This window comes from Lucilia cuprina, chromosome 4 (genome assembly GCF_022045245.1).
Source record: "Lucilia cuprina isolate Lc7/37 chromosome 4, ASM2204524v1, whole genome shotgun sequence".
NCBI lineage: Eukaryota > Metazoa > Arthropoda > Insecta > Diptera > Calliphoridae > Lucilia > Lucilia cuprina.
This window is the reverse complement of record NC_060952.1, coordinates 38,809,774-38,829,721: the sequence shown is the minus strand read 5'-3', so window position 1 is coordinate 38,829,721 and position 19,948 is coordinate 38,809,774. Positions and strand designations below refer to the sequence as shown.

General features: G+C 30.3%; 5 protein-coding genes across 5 annotated transcripts; 4 read left to right on the top strand and 1 right to left on the bottom strand.

Annotated features, from left to right (window-relative positions):
• The first annotated feature begins 2,402 nt into the window (after nt 1-2,402).
• On the top strand, nt 2,403-3,266 carry LOC111688637 (lectin subunit alpha-like). The gene is made up of 2 exons (XM_023451140.2): nt 2,403-2,647; nt 2,705-3,266. The coding sequence occupies exons 1-2, from the start codon at nt 2,519-2,521 to the stop codon at nt 3,224-3,226; spliced, it is 651 nt and encodes a 216-aa protein (XP_023306908.2). The 5' UTR covers nt 2,403-2,518; the 3' UTR covers nt 3,227-3,266.
• Nucleotides 3,267-6,145: 2,879 nt separating this feature from the next.
• Nucleotides 6,146-7,043, top strand: LOC124419634 (lectin subunit alpha-like). Its single transcript, XM_046949841.1, has 2 exons — nt 6,146-6,304; nt 6,451-7,043. Exons 1-2 carry the CDS (start codon nt 6,176-6,178, stop codon nt 6,937-6,939), a joined length of 618 nt encoding a protein of 205 aa, XP_046805797.1. The 5' UTR covers nt 6,146-6,175; the 3' UTR covers nt 6,940-7,043.
• Nucleotides 7,044-8,536: 1,493 nt separating this feature from the next.
• LOC111688634 (lectin subunit alpha-like) lies at nt 8,537-9,276 on the top strand. Its single transcript, XM_046949631.1, has 3 exons — nt 8,537-8,697; nt 8,771-8,882; nt 8,937-9,276. Exons 1-3 carry the CDS (start codon nt 8,575-8,577, stop codon nt 9,107-9,109), a joined length of 408 nt encoding a protein of 135 aa, XP_046805587.1. The 5' UTR covers nt 8,537-8,574; the 3' UTR covers nt 9,110-9,276.
• Nucleotides 9,277-12,523: 3,247 nt separating this feature from the next.
• LOC111688640 (lectin subunit alpha-like) lies at nt 12,524-13,295 on the top strand. The gene is made up of 3 exons (XM_023451142.2): nt 12,524-12,711; nt 12,788-12,899; nt 12,962-13,295. Exons 1-3 carry the CDS (start codon nt 12,589-12,591, stop codon nt 13,252-13,254), a joined length of 528 nt encoding a protein of 175 aa, XP_023306910.2. The 5' UTR covers nt 12,524-12,588; the 3' UTR covers nt 13,255-13,295.
• A 2,230-nt stretch (nt 13,296-15,525) lies between these two features.
• Nucleotides 15,526-16,234, bottom strand: LOC111688638 (lectin subunit alpha-like). The gene is made up of 3 exons (XM_023451141.2): nt 16,078-16,234; nt 15,905-16,016; nt 15,526-15,845 (listed from the first exon to the last, which is right to left on the bottom strand). Exons 1-3 carry the CDS (start codon nt 16,204-16,206, stop codon nt 15,544-15,546), a joined length of 543 nt encoding a protein of 180 aa, XP_023306909.2. The 5' UTR covers nt 16,207-16,234; the 3' UTR covers nt 15,526-15,543.
• Nucleotides 16,235-19,948: the final 3,714 nt, after the last annotated feature.

Genomic DNA, 19,948 nt, shown 5'->3' with positions numbered 1-19,948 from the left:
TTATTTTAGGCATTTGTTGTCTTACCTGCTGTTATCATTTGTTTACAGGACTTTTTTATGTTTTCTAGCAGCAAGAACTTTTCACTTTTTTAAATGGCGCAGTATTATGAAAGGAAAACAAGAAGAGTCTCAGTTTAAGTCTAAGGTTAGTTTGATGCTAATAACCCTAACTGTTTACAGAGGACTATAAGCTCAAGTTTGTGCAGAACGTGAGCAATCGATTTTAGGAGTTTATGTTCCTACTAATATCGTTCCTAAGATATTTTTATCTTATTTCTATCACTAAGGAACATTGATACGTAAATTTTAATATATGAATCTAGGAATGCTTGATGTACTACCAGACACAGAATAAGTTAAAAACTTTGAAATGCGGATCATAATAATAATGTCTTGATCAAGCAGAATATTAGAACAAATACCCGTAAAAATATATTGCTACACGGATGACTCTGAATTAGGGGACAGAATGGGTCTGGGGTTCTATATTGAAGACCCAGAAACATAAATATACCACTGTTTGCTTAATCACAACACAAGATATCAGGCAGAAGTCCGAGCAATAACGGAATGGGTAAATTGATTTAGAAAAAATATGGCGCGCGCACAGGGCTTAATATATTTACCAGGGATGGGAGGTAATGATTATACTAAGTATATGTAATGTGTAATATGTAATGTGTAATTGGGCAATAATCAATTACAAATTCTTCTAATTGTAATTGAAAATTTTCCAATATAACTTATGTACAATTGAACAATAACCAAATTAAGTTACTTGTAATTGTAATTTAAGTTTGACCATTTATAATTGCTTGTAATTGAAGTTTATCTATTGCAGTTATCATCATTAATTACAAATTACATATAATTATAACGAATAAAATTCACAGTTAAAAGTAATTGTAATTGGCTTTATTTTAATAACAAATAATTGTATTTTGCAAAACTTCAATTACAATTAAAAGTAATTGTAATTGGTAAAGCCTCAATTACAATTACACTGGCTTTTACAAAATGCAATCATTACCCCATAATCCTGATATTTACCGACAGCATGTAAGCAATTGAGGCGATACCAGGCGATAATTGAATTATGGATTATAAGAAAGTTTTAACAAAAAAAATCTCCTAGATGCAAGGTTTACAGCATAAAGATATCGGGTCACTCGGTAGTAGTCGTCTACTAAAGGGAGAATGTATTAGTTTCAAAGGAAAGGGAACTGAGCTCAATATAGTTCACCTGACGAACGCAAAACTATTCGATGTAACGAAAACTGAATTAAAAATATTAGTAAGAGAATCCCATAGGTCCTCTTAGAATTATCATACGTTGGATGGAGTGATTCTGACGGCAGCAAAATGAGATTTGTATAATGGTACATATTCTGAGTGGATACACAAGATTACGGGCACATGTATACAAAATTGGACGTGCTGATTCAGAGAGTATGTGGAGAGGTCATTGAAACTTCTTTGCCACTGCCGAGCATTTGAACGAAGTTAAATGCAAGTATATAGGAAGTGATACACTCCTGAAATAACATTCCTCTCGAACATTGATTGGAAAAATTCTCAACATAGAAAGATAATACAATCAAGTTCAGTTTCCTAAACCAAATGTTTCAACAAAAAATCAACAAAACTTAGTTTTATAGAAATTTAAATGAAACATCCGCTTTTTGAACGGTCGGGCCGCGTTCCCCCATATAAACTCTCTATCAGAGTATAACTTCAAGGGTCAAAATTTACTAATAAACATTAATAACACTATAAAATTCTATATAAATAACCATAAAGACGACGTCAATTCCTTTACCGAAATTTAAAAAGACAGTCTCATATATATTCTTATCCCCATGGGAAAATCTCTTTTTTACTATTAATAAGTAAAAATATTCCTGAATAAATCCACATTGAACACATTTAACATTTTAAATCCACATTTTTAATATAGTGACTGGTGCAGGGTATCGTATGGTCACTTATGTCCGACTATAAATTTATACAGGTTTTAAGCATGTGGTTTGTTCAATACTCAAGGGGGTTCCCTGATCTAAACCTTGCAGCTGTATATAAAACCTAAAATATAAAAGTTTTATCTGCGAAATAAGTTCATGCGTCTTAATACGGGAAACCACATAAAATAAATACTCTCCGGAATTTTTAAAAATCTACAAACATTAAGCTTAATTTTTTTTATCAACAAAATAATACTCTACAATAAAAACAAGTATGTTAAATTTCACATAATATTTGATTGATTACAAACACTTTTGTAGCTGTTTCTAAAACTAAATGTAAAAAAATTAAAAGTATATCTTCTGTCGTTATTTAATTTTTTTTTAAGTAACAAACCTAATCAAACGTCGTAATTGCCGATACACTACAACCAAATAAAAAAATAGTGAAATGAAATTCTCTGCTTTAAGTAGCTCTTTGAAAACGAAATATAAATAATTGAGAATTTAATAAATTCCTCAGTAGATTTTATAATTACATCAAGTCGGGACACAACATGGAGAAATCTTTAAAATTTCTGGCGATATTACTTATTTTCTTAACAAAATTTTATTCTATAAATTGTAATGAAAATGTATTTGTATCGGGACAAAAAAATGTCTATTACATCGAAAGTGAACAAAAGGTAAAAAAATGTTTAACTTGACAAATACATTCTATAATTGTACAATTTCAATTACAGTTCACTTTCTATGATGCCCTGGCCAAATGTGCCAGCATGAACATGAGTTTGGTAACTATAGACACTAAATTAAAATCCGAAGATATTACCACACTATTAAGGGAAATATTTGGCAAACGAATACCCCTATGGATTGGGGGTGTTGTAAACGGAAACAATCCTAGACAATTTGTATGGCTTGCAACTGGTAAAAAATTCACTTATACTAATTGGGGACCTGGTCAACCAGATTTTGCTGGAAATAATGAATACTGTGCTCAGACTGGTTGGACTAATGCTATGGAATGGAATGATCATGTCTGTTCTAATTTGTACGGGTTTATGTGTGAAAACAGCCGCTATCATCGTTGTGAGGGGGAAATGCAAACAAAATTGCAGGAGGATATGAAAAATCAACAGCATAATGAGTTGAAAAAAATTGTGGGCGAGATGCTGCCACAATTGAAAAATTTCGATGGTGAAGGTCGAACATTTCGTGATATAATTTTTAATATTAATCCATGTAATAATCTAAAATGTTAGCGAACTAATAAAGGAGTTGGTTGTTTGGTATAAAGGAGTACTTTTATAAGTTTGTGGTTTTAAAAATATTTTAAAATTTATGTATATTAAAGATACTTTAGGTTAGGTTGATAGAAGCATATCGTCACCTAAAACGCAAACGGCTCTATCCTTGCATAGATTGAAAAGAGGTCAGACTAGAGCACCGCATAATCCAGTACTACGGGTGGCCAGTTACCCGCAGGACTATGTCCTGGCTGGTCAGTTGATTAAGGTTCCTTCGGGATCCACGTAGTTGCTGTAGTTTAAACCCAAATTCGCGGGAAGAGTAAGTTGCTGTTAAAATGACTGTGGGACTAAGCGTTGGAAATAAGTTGTTTATAAATTGTATAGTACGGGATGAATGTGAGGTATGGAGGGTCTCAACCCAACCGTCTACCTATAATGAATGTGTCGTATGAATGAGATGTGTGCTGGGTTGTATGATGATGCATGAAATGTATCATATATAAATGATACCATTGAATTTTCCTTCCTTGTCCAGATACTTATGTTCAGAGTATATTTTGTTTATATCAGAATTACCATAGTGTGTCCCTGTATGTAAGAACAAAGTCCTCGGCTTATTTGATGGATTCGTACTTCGGTATACCGGTTACGTCTGTAGATGCTGTTGCCGAATCAACAGAGGACATCCCAGCTGCGTGGTTGTAAATGGAAGTAATGTTTTTACATCTCGGAAGTTAAGAAACGGGGCAGCAATGGCCAGAGGTTAGATAGCTCGAGTACTTTAGCAAAGTACTTGTACATGGACCGGTGAAATCCATGTACATAAATTGCCACCTGAGTTTTTTATTGAACCATTCATGGGCGATGGTACACCGTTGTTTAAGTCTATCCAGTGGATGAAAAAGACCACCGTTGGGTAGGGCATAATGCCAGGTATTCACGTAAAGCACTCTTTTGTAAGAGCATTCGGTTATGGTTTTCTTATAGTCCGATAAGTTTTTATATTTAAGTTTACCAGCTGAAGTCGCCCTAATTGTCTCGTGTTCAATACATTCCCTGAAAGCACAGATTTCCGCCTGCAATAAATGTAGTATTATGCTTTAAGTTTTGATCACTTTAAATAAAAAAAATATTTTTCATGTCCGAAGTATATATGTTCACAACAAGAGTTAGAACAGCCTCTTCAAAAAGGGGCGTTTATATCATACCCACGCCCACTTCGTATGCTAGTTTTTATATTCAGTTATTTAACAATAGGTATTTTAACCTTTTCCCATCTCTACCAATTTTACAATGTATTTAAATTTTTCAAAGTGGTCAATATTTAGTTATATTTAATAGGATTAATAATGATTTTTATAAAATTTTGTATGAAATAGAGATCTAAACTAATTCTTAAAAAACGTAAATCAAAACTAAAAAAATCTAGAAGCCTTGACTTAAAATATTTAAAATTTAAATTATATATTTTTTTTTGTTAAAAATTTTTGAAATTTTCCATGGATTTTTTTTATGATTTTAATATTAAATTCCATAAAATGTTCTCGAAATTGGCTGGATGTTTTAAAGAATAGATGTTTCGCTATGTTTGCTGATGTTTTGTTGTTTAAGATTTTGTTTTTCAGCATTTAAATGTATATTTATACCAAATTTTTCATTTTTTGAGTCGATTAAGACATGTCCGCCCATTCGTCTGCCCGGCTGGCTGGCTGGCCATGTAAAACTTGTGCGCAAGGTACAGGCCGCAATTTTCAAGATAATTTGATGAAATTTTGACCAAGCATGTTTTTTTTGGCACCATTGAAAATGGTTAAAATTGGTCCATTATTTCACCTAGGGCTTTTTATGCCATAATTACGTCAAATATTCTATTATCTCTCCAAAAATTGGCACAAATAAGTTTTATATAAGTATAAATGACACTGCAGATTTTGGTAATGATCGGCCCTAGCCCCCATACAAACCCCCTCAAAAAATGTTTTAAACGTCTAAAATTGACTTGTAACCATTTTTGTCGCAATAAAAGTCAACAAAACTAACTGTCATTTTAAAATATATCCTTTTCCCAAATTTACCGAGGATCGGCCCATGTTTGACCTATACTCCTATATAAAGCCTCATTTCGAAATTTTCTTTTATATCAATAAATTGCTTAAATACTTTGGAATTATGGTAAAATTTAACATAAGAGTTTCATTATGAAAAATGCTATTTTTGTATATATACTCATGGTGTAGGGTATTGCCCGACTATACATTCCTATTTGTTTTTATTATACAAAATTCGCTAATATAGGATTTCTATCTACTAAATATGGAAACATATTTGCAGATAATGGTCTTCTTTTGCAATTTTTTCCGTCAAGTACAAAATCAAACATTTTATGAACTTTTAATATACTGAATGAAAATGGTTTGAAAAACATGTCATGTTTGATTCATAATATTTATTACCAAATTCATTCCAGATATGAATTAATTTTTTCTGTTAATAAAGTAGGCGTGTTCATAATGTTATCGCCAATATTTTGTGTATATATACAACATTTGAAACGTAAATAATGTAGAATTATTTCAATATTTATTTGCTTTTATAAAAACACTTAAAAAAACTAAGTGAAATTAACAAGAAAGTTTTAAATAATTAATTTCCGGTCAATGACTACAATACGCTCTTAATAATAGTTTTTAATGAACAAGACAAATTGATAAGTTCTCAGCAAAAACTTAGTAAATAATGATTATAAAAGTTAATGCATAAATTGCAATGGAGCCAAAAAAACTCGTAATAGGTAAACTAAAGATCGTAATTTATTTCATTAGCTCTGTTGAGATAAAATAAACATAACAGTACTTATATTATTATGACAAATTTTCAGTATAAATAGCTCCAATTATTGATAATATAAAACAGTATTTAATTGAAATTAAACATACGAGTGCCATTAAACTAAAAGTAAAAATGTTAAAAACTATTCCGCTGTTTATGGTATTTCTGATTGTTTTAGTTAAAATTCAGTCCATATATTCCTCTGATAACTTATATACATCCTCCCGAAAAAATATTTATTATATTGAAAACGAAAAAAAGGTAAATTATAAATTTCTTCGCTGTCTTGTATCTTCACTTTTTGAAGGGAATCACAATGGACCTTATGGTTTCTGAGTGGATATACGCCGTTTTTACGGTGTATAACCCTTCCCAACCTAACCTAACCTAATGATTAAAAATTTCAGTATAATTGGATGGGGGCTTTAATAAAATGTGCCAGCATGAACATGACTTTGGTAACAATTGACACGAAGGAAAAATCTAACGAAATAACCGATCTCTTGAGAAATACATTTGGAAATGTAAATCCCTTATGGATAGGAGCTATAACTTCTGGCGCAAATCCTCTTGAATATGTTTGGATATCAACTGGTAATAAATTTACTTTTACGAATTGGGCCCCCGGACAGCCTGATTTTTATATGAACCAAGAATATTGCGTTCAGACTGGTTGGTCCGATGAAATTAAATGGAATGATCATTATTGTTTCACTAATTTTGGTGTTATATGTGAATATGATCATTGGAAAGAGACTATGGAAGTTGAGTTGCAAGAGCAATTAGCTAAACAACAGCAACTTAAAAATGAAGCAGACAGTTGTCACTGGACCTTGAAAAATATTGTTTTATTAGCAAATGATAAATTAGAACATTACGAGAATAAAATTAATTAAATAAAAATTTGTATAACCAACTATTTAAATAATTTTCTCTAATCTCGATGTTATTTTTTGCGCTGATTCCAAATATGGAAATAAAGAAAGTCGTATCTAAACCAATTTCTGACTGTATACTAGACACCCAAATATAAAATTTTCTAATTTTACTGAAGACGGCCGCTATTGTCCCCGCCTCTAGACTTATACCTTAAGTTATACACAAAAAATTACTTAAATGTTCATTACTTGCTAAAATATACGAATATAGCAACAAAATTTGACTCAATTATGTGTATCGGTCCATAATTGACCTACCTCCCATATGAGCTCCCCTTTAGAAAATTGCTTAGACGCTCATTACTGTTTTCAAAGTACGAGTAAAGCTATAATATGAATATAGTAACGAAATCCGACACACATAAGTTTTAAGCGAGCCAAAATCTCTCTTCCAAATTTAGTGAGGATCTTTCCATAAATGGCCCTAGCGGCCCTTCAGGAAATTACTTTCCTTTCATTACTGGTTAAAAAAACGGGTATAGCGATAAACACTGGTGAGTTCCTTGCGAGCCAAAAGGTGCTCTTTGCAAAATTTGATGAGAAGGATTTAAAAAATTACTAGTATGGTAAAATAATTCTTCATTCCAAGGTTAATGATTACTGATCTATAACTGACCCCAGACCCTATAAAAGGTTCCCCTCAGCAAAGAGTTTTGATTAATAAAATACGAGTTTTCTTATTTAAAAATACGACTATAGCGATAAAAATTGACATAAATAAGATTTATATAAAATAAAATCTATATAAACAATTTTATGAGTATCGGTTCATAATTGACTCATGTAAGGTCCTCTTCAGAAAATTACTCATACGCTTACGGTTCAAAAATTAACCTAAATATTAAGTTTTTAAAAAATTATCATTTTGTTCGTTCAAAAGATCTTGGTTCATATTTGACTTAAGCCATATTCCCAATATTACGCTGATGTTTATAGGGAAGCATTCCTTTAGCGTCATACGTTTTGGTGGTGTTAATATGAGATTCGGCACAGCCGAATATTACATTCTCACTTGTTATTATAAAAACTTACTCACAAATTTCTTTGTAAGCGAACATGCAAGTACTTCTTTAACTACATATTTGTAAGCGAGTAGAAGTACTTACCTCCAATGGTATCACCGTGTTCAACTAATGAGTTAAAATGTTAATGATGGAAGTAGTAAAAAGTGATTTTATTAGCATTTTACTTAATGCATTACTTGGCAATGTAAGTTGTTCCTGAGTTACAGTGTGAACTAGTACTAGTGATTTTCTTTACTAGTAAAATGCCAGTTCCATTTCCTGTAGGAAAGAATCTTAAAAGAGTCTATTACTTTTATCATTAATGCCAAGTCACTTTTCTGCTAATTGCTTACAGACAACAAAAAAATCAATTCTACTTTATAAACATTAATTATAATATAATAAAAACATTACTATAATTTTAAATATAACGAAATAAAACTATTATTGACTAATAATTACATACATATGTACATATTTAAGTACATACACATATGTATATTTTTGATAAGGCTTTTATTAAAAAAATTATTGTGGATAAAATTAAAAATATTTAAAATAAATATTCACTTCATACTGCACAATCAACATGAAAATACTGTTTATTATATTATTCCTGTTGACTTTACAAAATCGGGTATTTCCCATAACACCAGAAAAATTATTTATTTCGGAAAGAAATAAAACCTTTTATATTGAACATGAACATAAGGTTAGTGCAAATTTTAATTTTAAATACTCAGATCATAATTTTTTTTAAATTAATTTTATTTTTTTTAATTTAGTATGACTGGTTTGAATCTTTAGCAAAATGTGCTCGCATGGACATGTATCTGACGGCCTTTGATTCCAAAGTTAAATGGGATGATGTACTTTCGATGATACAAAAACATTTTAGTATGTTTTTTTCGGTTATACTTTTAGTAAATATATAAATTCTTGCTTTTGTAGATAAAAATCTTGTTTTATGGACAAGCGGTTATGCAGTTGGTGATAAACGTCAATTTATGTGGATGACAACGGGTGAAGAATTTACATTTACTAATTGGACCACTGGAAATCCAGATTTTAGTGAGGAGAAGGAATATTGTGTACAAATTGGTAATGGTCCATATTTGGAATGAAACGATAATACGTGTACTAAAAAATTTGGTTTTATTTGCGAGTTTAAAGAGCAGCAAAGCAAGAATCACAGTAATGATAAAACATCTAAATATTATAGTTTTTATTTTAATTGATATTAGAAAGTTTTCAATAAACTTTATTAAATAAAAAAATACATAAATATGTATATGTGTATGTTTATGTACACATCAGCAATATTACTTATGTAGACATCAGAGGCATTACTACATTTTTCGTTACATGTTTTTCTGTTTGTGCCTACCACTATTACTGAATAACATTTATCAATACTAGGGATGCCAAACGGGACTGGCTTTTACAATCCCGAGATTCGGTATTTTGAAAAATGGAATTTTTAGGGTTTTACGGGATTACATAAATTTATTATTATGTATGTAAAGAACATTTTTTTAATTTTGTTGAATTTTAGCAGACAGAAGATGTATTTAAATTAAAAAATCCAATTAATTATAATTTTTATATAAAACGTATAATATAAATATAAATATTGATAAGTTAGTATCAAGACGCATTTACATCCAATATTTTTTATGGTATACGGTCTGCGGATGATTAAACGAATGTCGCAAAAATCCCGAAATAACACAAATTAAAAAAAAAAGTATTTTTCTTTTATATTTTTTAACAACTTTTTAAATATATTTAATTTTTATTTGTTTAATTTTATTTATTTTTCAAAATTTTCCAAATTTATCCTGATTGTTATTACAAATCATTCTACACGTTCAATATTTATCACGTGATACGTATTTTGGATTACAGAAAATTGGGGTTATCTGTGATATGGAACACGATCCATTAATATTACATGCTACACGTTCAATTCATATCACTAGACAGGAAATATCACGATATATATTGAACGTGTGCCAGTGCCCTTAGAATTTCATAATTTCGGAAACTTTTCAACTACATATGTACTTCCTAAATAAGAATACATATCATGTTCCCAAATTTGACTTAAACACCTCATACCGTTGCATGTGAACTAATAATTATAACAAAGACCAATTCAATTATTCGAACAGTAATTTAGAATATTTTCTTTAAAAAAAATATTTGGAATTTTACATAAAATACACATTAGTTTTAATACATAACATATTCGTAGTATTTGTTTAAATTGTATGTACATTAGAGTGTTTCAGAATTTCATGTGGGAATACCATTCAACCAATGCGTACTCATGTACTTAACAAGAGAAAAATATTTTTTTAATAAAAATCCTGACTTCAGTGTAATTTTTGAAAAATGAAATATTTTAGACTGTTTTCCAAATGGGTCTTAAAAAATTCCGTAATTTTGAGCGAATCACAGCAAAAATAATTTTTAAATTTTTGTAGAATATTTATCAGTTAATTAAGGTTCCTTCGGGATCCTCACTGATAACCGGAGAATATGATTTTCATGACACATTTCTGTTATCGTTCCTAAATGCTGGAGCGGTACGAAATGCAGAGCATGACTGTAATTCGTAAAGCAAAAGTTGGGTATACGAGGTAGAGTTTTCTGATGTTTTCTGATGTCTACTTGCATTCTATAGAGATAATGGAGTAACTGATGGATTTGACGGATGGAGTTGGCGGAGTGATGTGTTAGAATGTTTAGTCATACAAGGTGGGATGGACGTGGTGTAAGGTTGTCACTGCCCTCTCTTTGATTTATTTAGCGATTTTTCTACATAGTTGGGTGTATGCTCAACTTATCACAGTGGATCTTAGTGTCGGCTGAAAAAAAGTCTTGTCAATTAATATGCTCTGTGTTTCGGACTAACAATTACATCCCTTCTAGGTGCTGCAGTGTCGAAACATAACGTCGCCCAACCATAGTAGTTTGGTTGGGCGACATTATATGGGGTTGATTGAGCTTCCTCATGAAACCTGTCTATCCCCAACGTGACTACTATTGCAAGAGATTAGATAGCTCGAGTACTTGAGCAAAGTGCTTGTACATGGACCATAATCTATATACAAAAATTGCAACCTGCGTGTAAAATACACAAAGGGACAGTTATGAGTTGTTTACTTTTTACTCACCCAGTGGTTGAAAGAGTACCACCGTGAGATAGGGCAACATGCCAGGTAGTCACGTAAAGCACTTCGACTTCATGTATATGAAATTGTGAACCAATCCCGGATTAACTAAGGATTATAATTCTGACAAAATTCAACAATTTATCTGCGGTAGTTTTTGTTAAAAGTACAAATATATACAGTTGCTTAGGACAGAATGACTTTTTTAATGTACTTCTTGCTCATTTACTCTTAGGGCCAATTTTTAGGTGAAGGATTAAGGATTTAATTAAAATTAATCCTCGAAAGTAGTTTTGTTTGTTAGTTTAAGCATCCAATGGATGTGGTTTAAACTTGAGCAAGAAATGCTAAAATTTAAACAGCTGATGCAAAAAAATTAATAAAATTTTTACTAAAATAAACATTAAAATTATTGATTTATCGTTTAGTATACAATCTATTTTTTGTTTTAAATTTAAGTTTTCATTAATTTTCATATTATATTTACAATTGTCTTTTTCTTTTTTTAAAAAAACATGCATTGTTTTGATAACAAAAAGTGACGTTTTCTGTTGTTTAGTATGACAACACTGCGAAGTTTAATCTTGTACTCAAAAGCATCAACGGGGACTGACTGACAATAGAATCAACTCAAAAATCCGCTCTTAATGCATAGTTTTATGTTTGCAGGTTTAATATTATAGAAATTTTATAAATAACCATTTGAAGAACGAAAGAAATACTAAAAATGATCCTTTAATAGGTTTTAATTACTCCGTTCAGAAATTTCAAAAGGAACATTTTAAGTAACGGAAAAGTACTAGGAAGTCCTCGTTTAAGGTTCTCATATTATAAAAACCTCAAGCAGTCCCTTTTTTATGGGTTCTAATTTACTCGGGTTATACGTGCTTAATTTTTGTTTCTAGTTTCAATATTATTGAACATATTGAAAGGTACCTTTTGAAGATCGAAAATGTTCCAAAAAGTCCTTCTTTTAGCTTCTTGATTTACTCCAAGTCAATTGTCATCTAACTTTTTATTACATTATCGGATTTTTGTTCATATTTCCTTCCTTTAAAGACTGATTTTAAATGGGAAACTTCTCGAAATCATGTTTGATAGAATTGTTGAAGATTTGGGTCTTTAGAAAATTGATTTTTAGAAAACACATTTACAAATGGATAGACATACATACCTTATGAGGAAAATTGTAACTGTTTATTTTTTAAACTTTACTATAAACTAACTTATTACACTTTAAATCACTTTTAAAATAAAGAAATTCACAATGAAGCTTTGTTGGGTATTAATTAAATATTCAAACAGTTGATAAGACCTTTCTTATAAAAATAATAAAATTTATAAAATAAATTTAATATGAGTTTATAAATTTTATTTTATTTACATTACTCGATCAATTCACATTCCATAAACATCAAATCAGTATGAAAGTACATTTAATAATTTTATTCCTGCTGACTTTAAAAAATCGGGTATTTTCTATTACACCAGAAAAATTATTCACCTCGGAAAGAAATAAAACTTTTTATATTGATCATGAAGAGAAGGTTAGTGAAAAAAATCGGAATCGGAAATCATTATTATTAGTTAAATGTTTGTGTTTTTTTTATTTTCAATATTTAGTATGATTGGTTTGAATCTTTAGCCAAATGTGCTCGCATGGACATGTTGCTTATGGCCATTGATTCCAAAGTCAAATGGGATGATGTACTTTCAATGATACAAAAACAATTTGGTATATTTTTTAAAGTACATATATCCTAAAAAATGTATAAGTACTATGTATCCATATTGTAGGGAAAAGACTTATTTTATGGACTAGCGGTTATGCAGTTGGTGAGAAACGTGAATTTTTTTGGATGACAACTGGTGAAGAATTTACTTTTACCAATTGGACCTCTGGAAATCCAGATTTTTCTGAGAAGAATGAATATTGTGTACAAATTGGTACTGGTCCGCACTCGGAATGGAACGATAATAGGTGCAGCAAAAAATTTGGTTTTATTTGTGAATTTAAAGACCATCAATGCAACAAGTATTACAATGATAAAATAACTCAAAATTATAATTTATATTTTAATAGATATTAGAAATTTTTTAATAAAATTAAAATTATATATTTACCTTCTTATTCATAAACAATAAAATTTAATTTATAAATGGTTTATATAATAATAACTGTTTAAAAAATATATTTATTTGTACCTTAATTATCGGTTCATAAGATACACTACATTTCGAACTCTATCTATTAAGAGTGTTATATTAGGCTGGCCCGATTCTTATATAAAAAAACTTTGATTTTTTAGAATCAATGTTTTTGTTATTATCGAAAAAGTTTCCTGAACAACAATTACACACTTTTAGTAACAATTTTTAACATTACTGTCGAAATGATTTACGCTTATTTTCTGAAAGGGACCTTATATACAGGTAGAGACAATTATAGCCCGATCCTTGTCAATTTTTCTAGAACGATTTTAGTTTATACAAATCATGTTTATATTCAATTTTATTGCTGTACTGCATTTTTAAGCTGTTAATGAGCGTTTAAGTCATTTTCTGAACGGTATTATATATGGAAATTAGGGTGAATTGTGGCCCGATCCTCATAAAATTTGATAGAGAACAAAACTTATTCATGGCGAATTTCAGCACTTTCCGCTCATTTTAAGGCAGTAATGAGCGTTAAAGCAAAGAGGTGGGGTCAATTATGGACCAATACTTACAAATTTTTAACAAAGATATTAAGGTTCCAATAAGATATATTTATGTCGAGTTTTATCTCTAGTCTTTTTCTGAGGGGGGATTTTGTATAGGGTGTATGGTAAATTATAGGCCGATCCTTTTAATTTTTTACAAAATGATTAAGGTTTCTATAAGGCATCGAATATAAATGCTTTTTTTAGCCAGTTATAAGTGTTAAAGTCACTTACTGATGAAATGTTATATGTGGGCTAGGGAAAATCGAGGAACGAAATTGGCTATTTTAAAACCAAACAAAAAATAAAATAACCATCAAAAACAACTTACTTTTCAATGAATGAGTATAACATTTGTCCTTGGTTCGTATTCCCACTGGCTTCCCACTTAAGTGAAGTATATTGGGTTGGGTATTGGTCCTAAGTATAAAAATCTGATCAGAATCATTTTCTGAGTCGATTTAGGTATGTTAGTCCTTCTGGTTGCAATTTTGAAAATAATTCATTGAAATTTGGAACACGATCTTCTATCCAATGGTCGAAGCCTATTGAAAATTATTAAGATCGGTCCATTATTTCACCTAGCCCCCATACAACTGAACCCCTGCATAGGGCTTGTAAACCTTGTAATCAAACTACAGGTCGAAATATTGGAGATAATTCAATGAAATTTGGCACTTGATCTTTTAAGGTACCGTAGACGAAGTCTATTGGAAATGGTCAACATCAGTCCATTATTTCACCTAGCTCCAATACAACTGAACCCACCGAATAAGGCTTTAAGTACATAATTATTTTTCTAAGCCATCATACAACTGAACCCCCGCATAGGGCTTGTAAACCTTGTAATCAAACTACAGGTCGAAATTTTGGAGATAATTCAATGAAATTTGGCACATGATTTTTTAAGGTACCGTAAACGAAGTCTATTGGAAATGGTCAATATCATTCCATTATTTCACCTAGCCCCAATACAACTGAACCCGCCGAATAGGGCTTTAAGTACATAATTATGTTTAATATAATCGTATCTCGACAAAAAGCTGTAAAACCAAGTTCTATACTAGCCTTGATGACCCTCATTAACTTTATAATTGTAGGGCCTCATTTGACCCTAGCCCCTATATAAAGCCTCCTTCAAAATTTGACTTAAATGTCCAAAGTTTTATTCAACAATAAATGGCTTAAGTATATCTGGGACAATGTAAATCACATTTTATTCGTATGAAGGTGTCAGGTATTAAGTATATGGTAGGCCTCGTCTGAATATAACTTCATACTTTTTTATTATTAAAAACAAAACAACTTACTCAACAACTTCTTTGTAAGCCAAATGTACTTCTTTGACTCCCTATTTGTAAGAGAGCGTAGAAGTAATTGACATCACCGTCTTAAAATAATGAGTTAAAATGGTAATGAAGAAGAATATGTGGATTTATTAGCATTTTAAATAGTTCCTTTTAATGAAAGTTTTTAGTGGGTATCTATGCAAAATTTCATATTGTTAGCTACTTTATCGTGTTTTCAAAAGACTGAGGATAATAAGGACCGTGGAAGATCTAGTTTCGTAAATCACTCTTGTAGAGTGTTATGTAGTAGGCCATGTTCGGCAATAATTTCTCACTATTTTTGTTGCTTTTTATCTACATATTATAACAATTAAACAACAACTAACACTTACTTGTTTTGCAAATAATTTATTATAATATTTTGATATTTACTGTTCTTATCATTCACATTGTCCGAACATTCTTGTGGTTTAAACTCACAAACAAAACCAAATTTTTTCGTACATTTATTATCGTTCCATGCCATTGTGGCAGACCAACCAATTTGCATACAATATTCCTCACTGTTATAGAAATCTGGATTTCCACCATGCCAATAGGTATAAGTAAATTCTTCGCCAGTGGATACCCATCGAAACTGACGATTTGAGCCCACAGCATAGCCACCAACCCAGAGAATAATATTTTTGCCTAAAAAGTAGATATATATTGCAGTAAAAACTATTTCGCCTTATTTCACATTATATTACCAAAAGCCTTCTTTACAACTTGATTGATTTCCTCGGATTTGGTTTTAGAATCAATTGTCAAAAGAGTCATATTCATTCGTGCACATTTGGTTAAAGATTCAAACCAATCATACTAAAATTAATCATTAAAAAATTATGAAAATTTTATGTGGGAAATTCCAAATTCTACCGACCTTGTATTCATTTTCTATGTAATAAAATTTTTTCCCATCAGCGCTAAATAATTTTTCATGTGTAATACTACAGACTTGTTCCAGAGTCAAGAGTAACAGAATAAGTTTTGATAAACTTAATATTTGCATATTTAATTGTTTAAGTTTTTAATGTTACTGATATCTCGATTCTTTGTATAGTTCTTTATATAGCAATCAAATGTATTAGGGGAGCTGCTCTTCTTGTGGAAATAAAATTTAAAAATTAAAATATTTCAAATTAAAATCCCAGGGATTTTATAAAACTAATGTTGTGAACATATATTTATGATTTAATCAAAAAGTACCCCCATAATAAATTCTCTCAAAAAACATTATTAGAAAACAAATACTTATGCATGTGGTCTATTCTTATCAACATTTTTAGTTTTAAATTTAATTTTACACATTATTACTAAGAATTAAATTATAAATAAAAAATTCCCTTTGAATTTTGAAAATAATTAAAAAAAAAATCCCCTTTTAATTTAAAATTTTTAATTTAATTTTCACTCATAGAGAAGATCACCCAATGGGCAGTCGAGAAGTCATATGATACCGTTCTTTTGGATGTCAGAAAGTATTGGGGTATCATTTTGACATTACATTTGTAACACATCGAAATATAGAGTACAAATGTATGTATGTATGCTCTACGTTTGTATTAGTCGATCTATATTGTGCGAATACTCCTGTAGATAAATACATATTGAAACTGGACAATATCGGTCTAAATTATGAAATAACCTCCATACAATTGGCCCATTGAAATAAAATCTGCAAGTAAGGGTAAATTTGTGTCTATCCTTATAAATGTTGGTAGAAGAATTTACGTCTACTTTGAAGTAATTTATATGGAACTTAATCGTCGTTATTAATGTTTATAAGTGACTTTTGACCTTCAATTCATTTTCTAAAGGGGAGTTTGTATAGGGGGCTAATGTTAAAATTGGTAATGCCATTTAAAGTTGTATAAAGCTAAATCCTGCCCATAACATAATATAAAATGTAACATAATTATGAACCCAAAAGCCATATTCGGTCATATAGGGGCTATAACATTCGTCCTTGGACCAAAAGAATAGTATCTGCCAAATTTCTTCAAACTATCTTTGACTATAGACTATCGTAGTTTTATTTGTGTTGGCAAAACAGCAGAGAACAGAATTCCATTCAAATTAAAAGTATACGAATAAAATGACTACAAACTATAAAGTATATATGCTAACTGTCAAATATTTATTATGGATTTTGTCAGCCAGCGTATATCAAAGTCTATATATACAAAACTATCAACTGTTCTCTCATGTTCTCCTACATTAATTCAGCTTTCTCAAAATTTTGTTCCTGTATTTCTGTGTGTATTTTAAAAACGCCGCGCATAGACCTTGCTTCAACAAGTGCAGATCAGCAACTGATTTGATTTTGTTTTTCAGATTGGAAGGAAACCAACAGATATTGCTCGTTTTAAAAAGATGAAGAATTAAACCTACAGATATGTGTATAAACTTAGCGTTGGCAGAATTTTCTTACCCCATCACGCGTGCTATGTAATGGCAATATTGATCTTCTTTGGTGTAGGACTAAACGCCCACCATAGGGTATAATAATAAAGAAACAATAACACACAGAATCATGCGGTAAATTTTGTTATTTTACTTGCTTGTTTCTATAAAGAAACAATGAAGATCAAAAACGGCACGTTACTATTGAAAGTGTGTGTTGTTACTGGCTTTAATGAGAACCTATAAAATTGGAAATTTTGGTACTTCTTCGTTTTTTAAAAAGGTACCTTTTGAATTTCTTATAATATTGAACACTGAAATATGAAATTCAATATTTAGAACCTGGATTAGTTGAGGACCTATAATCGTTCTTAAAAAGGTATTAAACCTAGAAACATGAAATCAGTGTTTAAATAACTAGACTACAAGTAGCTGTAGTAACGAAAAATAACTACTTTTGTAGTTAAAAATTTTCAAAAACTAGCAGCAAATTATTTACTATTACTACTGCTACCTTTAGATTTTGGTAGCAGTAGTTAAAAAAATACGTCATTCAGAAAAAAGGCACAATTTAGGACTTCGATTTGTGGGCCTTTTAAAGACATATTTACGTATGATAAAGTTGCGATATTAATTTCTCATTATGTTCACTACTAAAAGGATTCATGTATATTTATGAAGGATTATGTATCAAATTTTGTATGAAAATTTTCTTCATAAGATTTTTATAAGTTCTAATGAATACAAATTCTTCGACTGAAAATCTTATAAAAAGCCTTCGACAGATGACCATCTACAAGCCTTTTTAAGTAAGCATGTATAATTAAAACGATTTTTCAAGGCGACTTGATGTACATGTGTCTATAGAATAATGCCTTTAGTAAGGCCCCTATACTGAACATTTTTCCCGTTGGGATATGTGTATTTGTTAGTTTATTTTTTGTTTTCGAAGTTTTTTACTTTTTCTATTGCTACTTCAGTTTTTATTCTATTGCTACCTCAATTATTTGGTAGCAATAGAACGAACAACTAGTAGCAAAGATTTCTATTGCTACTTTTCAAAATTAGCAATAAAATTATTTATATTTTTAAGCTACTACCCCAATTGTAGTTTATGTTTTATTTAGAACTATTTCTACTTCTACTAATTTATTACTACTGCTATATTTGAGATTTACTTTTTTATAAGTAGCAATAGTTTTAAAAACGTATGATTATAAAGCAAAACAAATGCCACTGCTACAACTTCAGACAATTGTTTAGAGCAGCAGCTAAAGCAATAATATAATTCTTGGCAGCAAACGTAGTTTTATAGGGGCGTGGTAAGTGAGAAGTTGTGCTGAAGTGCTGAAGTTTGTAACTCACAAAAATATTGGTCCTATACCCACCTTAAAGTATACCGATCGATTCAGAATCAGTCGAATAAGACATGTATGTTCGCCTGTCCGGCTGGGTGTCCATGTAAACTTTGTGCGCAAGGTACAAACCGCAATTTTCAACATAATTTAATGAAATTTGGACCAAGCGTGTTTTTTTGGCACAGGGCGAAGCCTATTGAAAATGGTTGAAATCGGTCCATTATTTCACCTAGCCCCATACAACCGTACTTCCCGATTTGGGCTTTTTATGCCATAATTACGTCAAATATAACATTATCTCTCTAACAATTGGTACAAATAAGTTTTATATAAGTTTAAATGATTCTGCAGATTTTTATACCGATAAGCCCTTATTTGACCCTATACAAACCCCCCATTCAAAAATGTCTTAAACGTTTAAAATTAACTTAAAATTTGCATCGCAATGAATCTCAACAAAACAAAAAATATATCCTTTTCCAAAATTTAATGAGGATCGGCCCATGTTTGACCTATTCTCCTATATAAAGCCTTATTTAGAAAATTTTGTTTTTCATCAATAAATTGCTTAAATACTTCGGAATAAAGGTAAAATTCAAAAGTTTCTTTATGACATATAAAAATTTTAAAAATATTCTCACTGTGTAGGGTATTATATGGTCTGTCATACCCGACTATTCCTTCTTTTAAAGGAATTTTCAATTTTCTCTAATACTGAACCAAGAAACATGGAATTAAGCAAGTAAAGCCCGCATCAATTGGGAATCTATAATAGGGGACTTTTTGCTTATTTTTCGTTCTTTAAAAGGTTCTTTTTGAATTTTCTGTAAAATTGAATCTACAAACATAACATTAGGCGTGTAAATGACAGTCTATAAAATGGTACTATTTTGTAATTTTTTATACCCTTTACACTTTTGTTTTTTACCCCTTACCCCAATATGTAAAATTACTTAAAAATTTTACTAATTTTATATATGAATGAAACTA

Excerpts from the sequence above, each read along its gene's own strand:
- LOC111688637 (XM_023451140.2), top strand. The coding sequence starts at position 2,519 with ATGGAGAAATCTTTAAAATTTCTGGCGATATTACTTATTTTCTTAACA. Across the intron at positions 2,648-2,704 it reads ACATCGAAAGTGAACAAAAG|TTCACTTTCTATGATGCCCT; the intron begins GTAAAAAAATGT and ends TTTCAATTACAG.
- LOC124419634 (XM_046949841.1), top strand. The coding sequence starts at position 6,176 with ATGTTAAAAACTATTCCGCTGTTTATGGTATTTCTGATTGTTTTAGTT. Across the intron at positions 6,305-6,450 it reads ATATTGAAAACGAAAAAAAG|TATAATTGGATGGGGGCTTT; the intron begins GTAAATTATAAA and ends TAAAAATTTCAG.
- LOC111688634 (XM_046949631.1), top strand. The coding sequence starts at position 8,575 with ATGAAAATACTGTTTATTATATTATTCCTGTTGACTTTACAAAATCGG. Across the intron at positions 8,698-8,770 it reads ATATTGAACATGAACATAAG|TATGACTGGTTTGAATCTTT; the intron begins GTTAGTGCAAAT and ends TTTTTAATTTAG. Across the intron at positions 8,883-8,936 it reads GATGATACAAAAACATTTTA|ATAAAAATCTTGTTTTATGG; the intron begins GTATGTTTTTTT and ends TTGCTTTTGTAG.
- LOC111688640 (XM_023451142.2), top strand. The coding sequence starts at position 12,589 with ATGAAAGTACATTTAATAATTTTATTCCTGCTGACTTTAAAAAATCGG. Across the intron at positions 12,712-12,787 it reads ATATTGATCATGAAGAGAAG|TATGATTGGTTTGAATCTTT; the intron begins GTTAGTGAAAAA and ends TTCAATATTTAG. Across the intron at positions 12,900-12,961 it reads AATGATACAAAAACAATTTG|GGAAAAGACTTATTTTATGG; the intron begins GTATATTTTTTA and ends TCCATATTGTAG.
- LOC111688638 (XM_023451141.2), bottom strand. The coding sequence starts at position 16,206 with ATGCAAATATTAAGTTTATCAAAACTTATTCTGTTACTCTTGACTCTG. Across the intron at positions 16,017-16,077 it reads ACATAGAAAATGAATACAAG|TATGATTGGTTTGAATCTTT; the intron begins GTCGGTAGAATT and ends GATTAATTTTAG. Across the intron at positions 15,846-15,904 it reads AGTTGTAAAGAAGGCTTTTG|GCAAAAATATTATTCTCTGG; the intron begins GTAATATAATGT and ends TCTACTTTTTAG.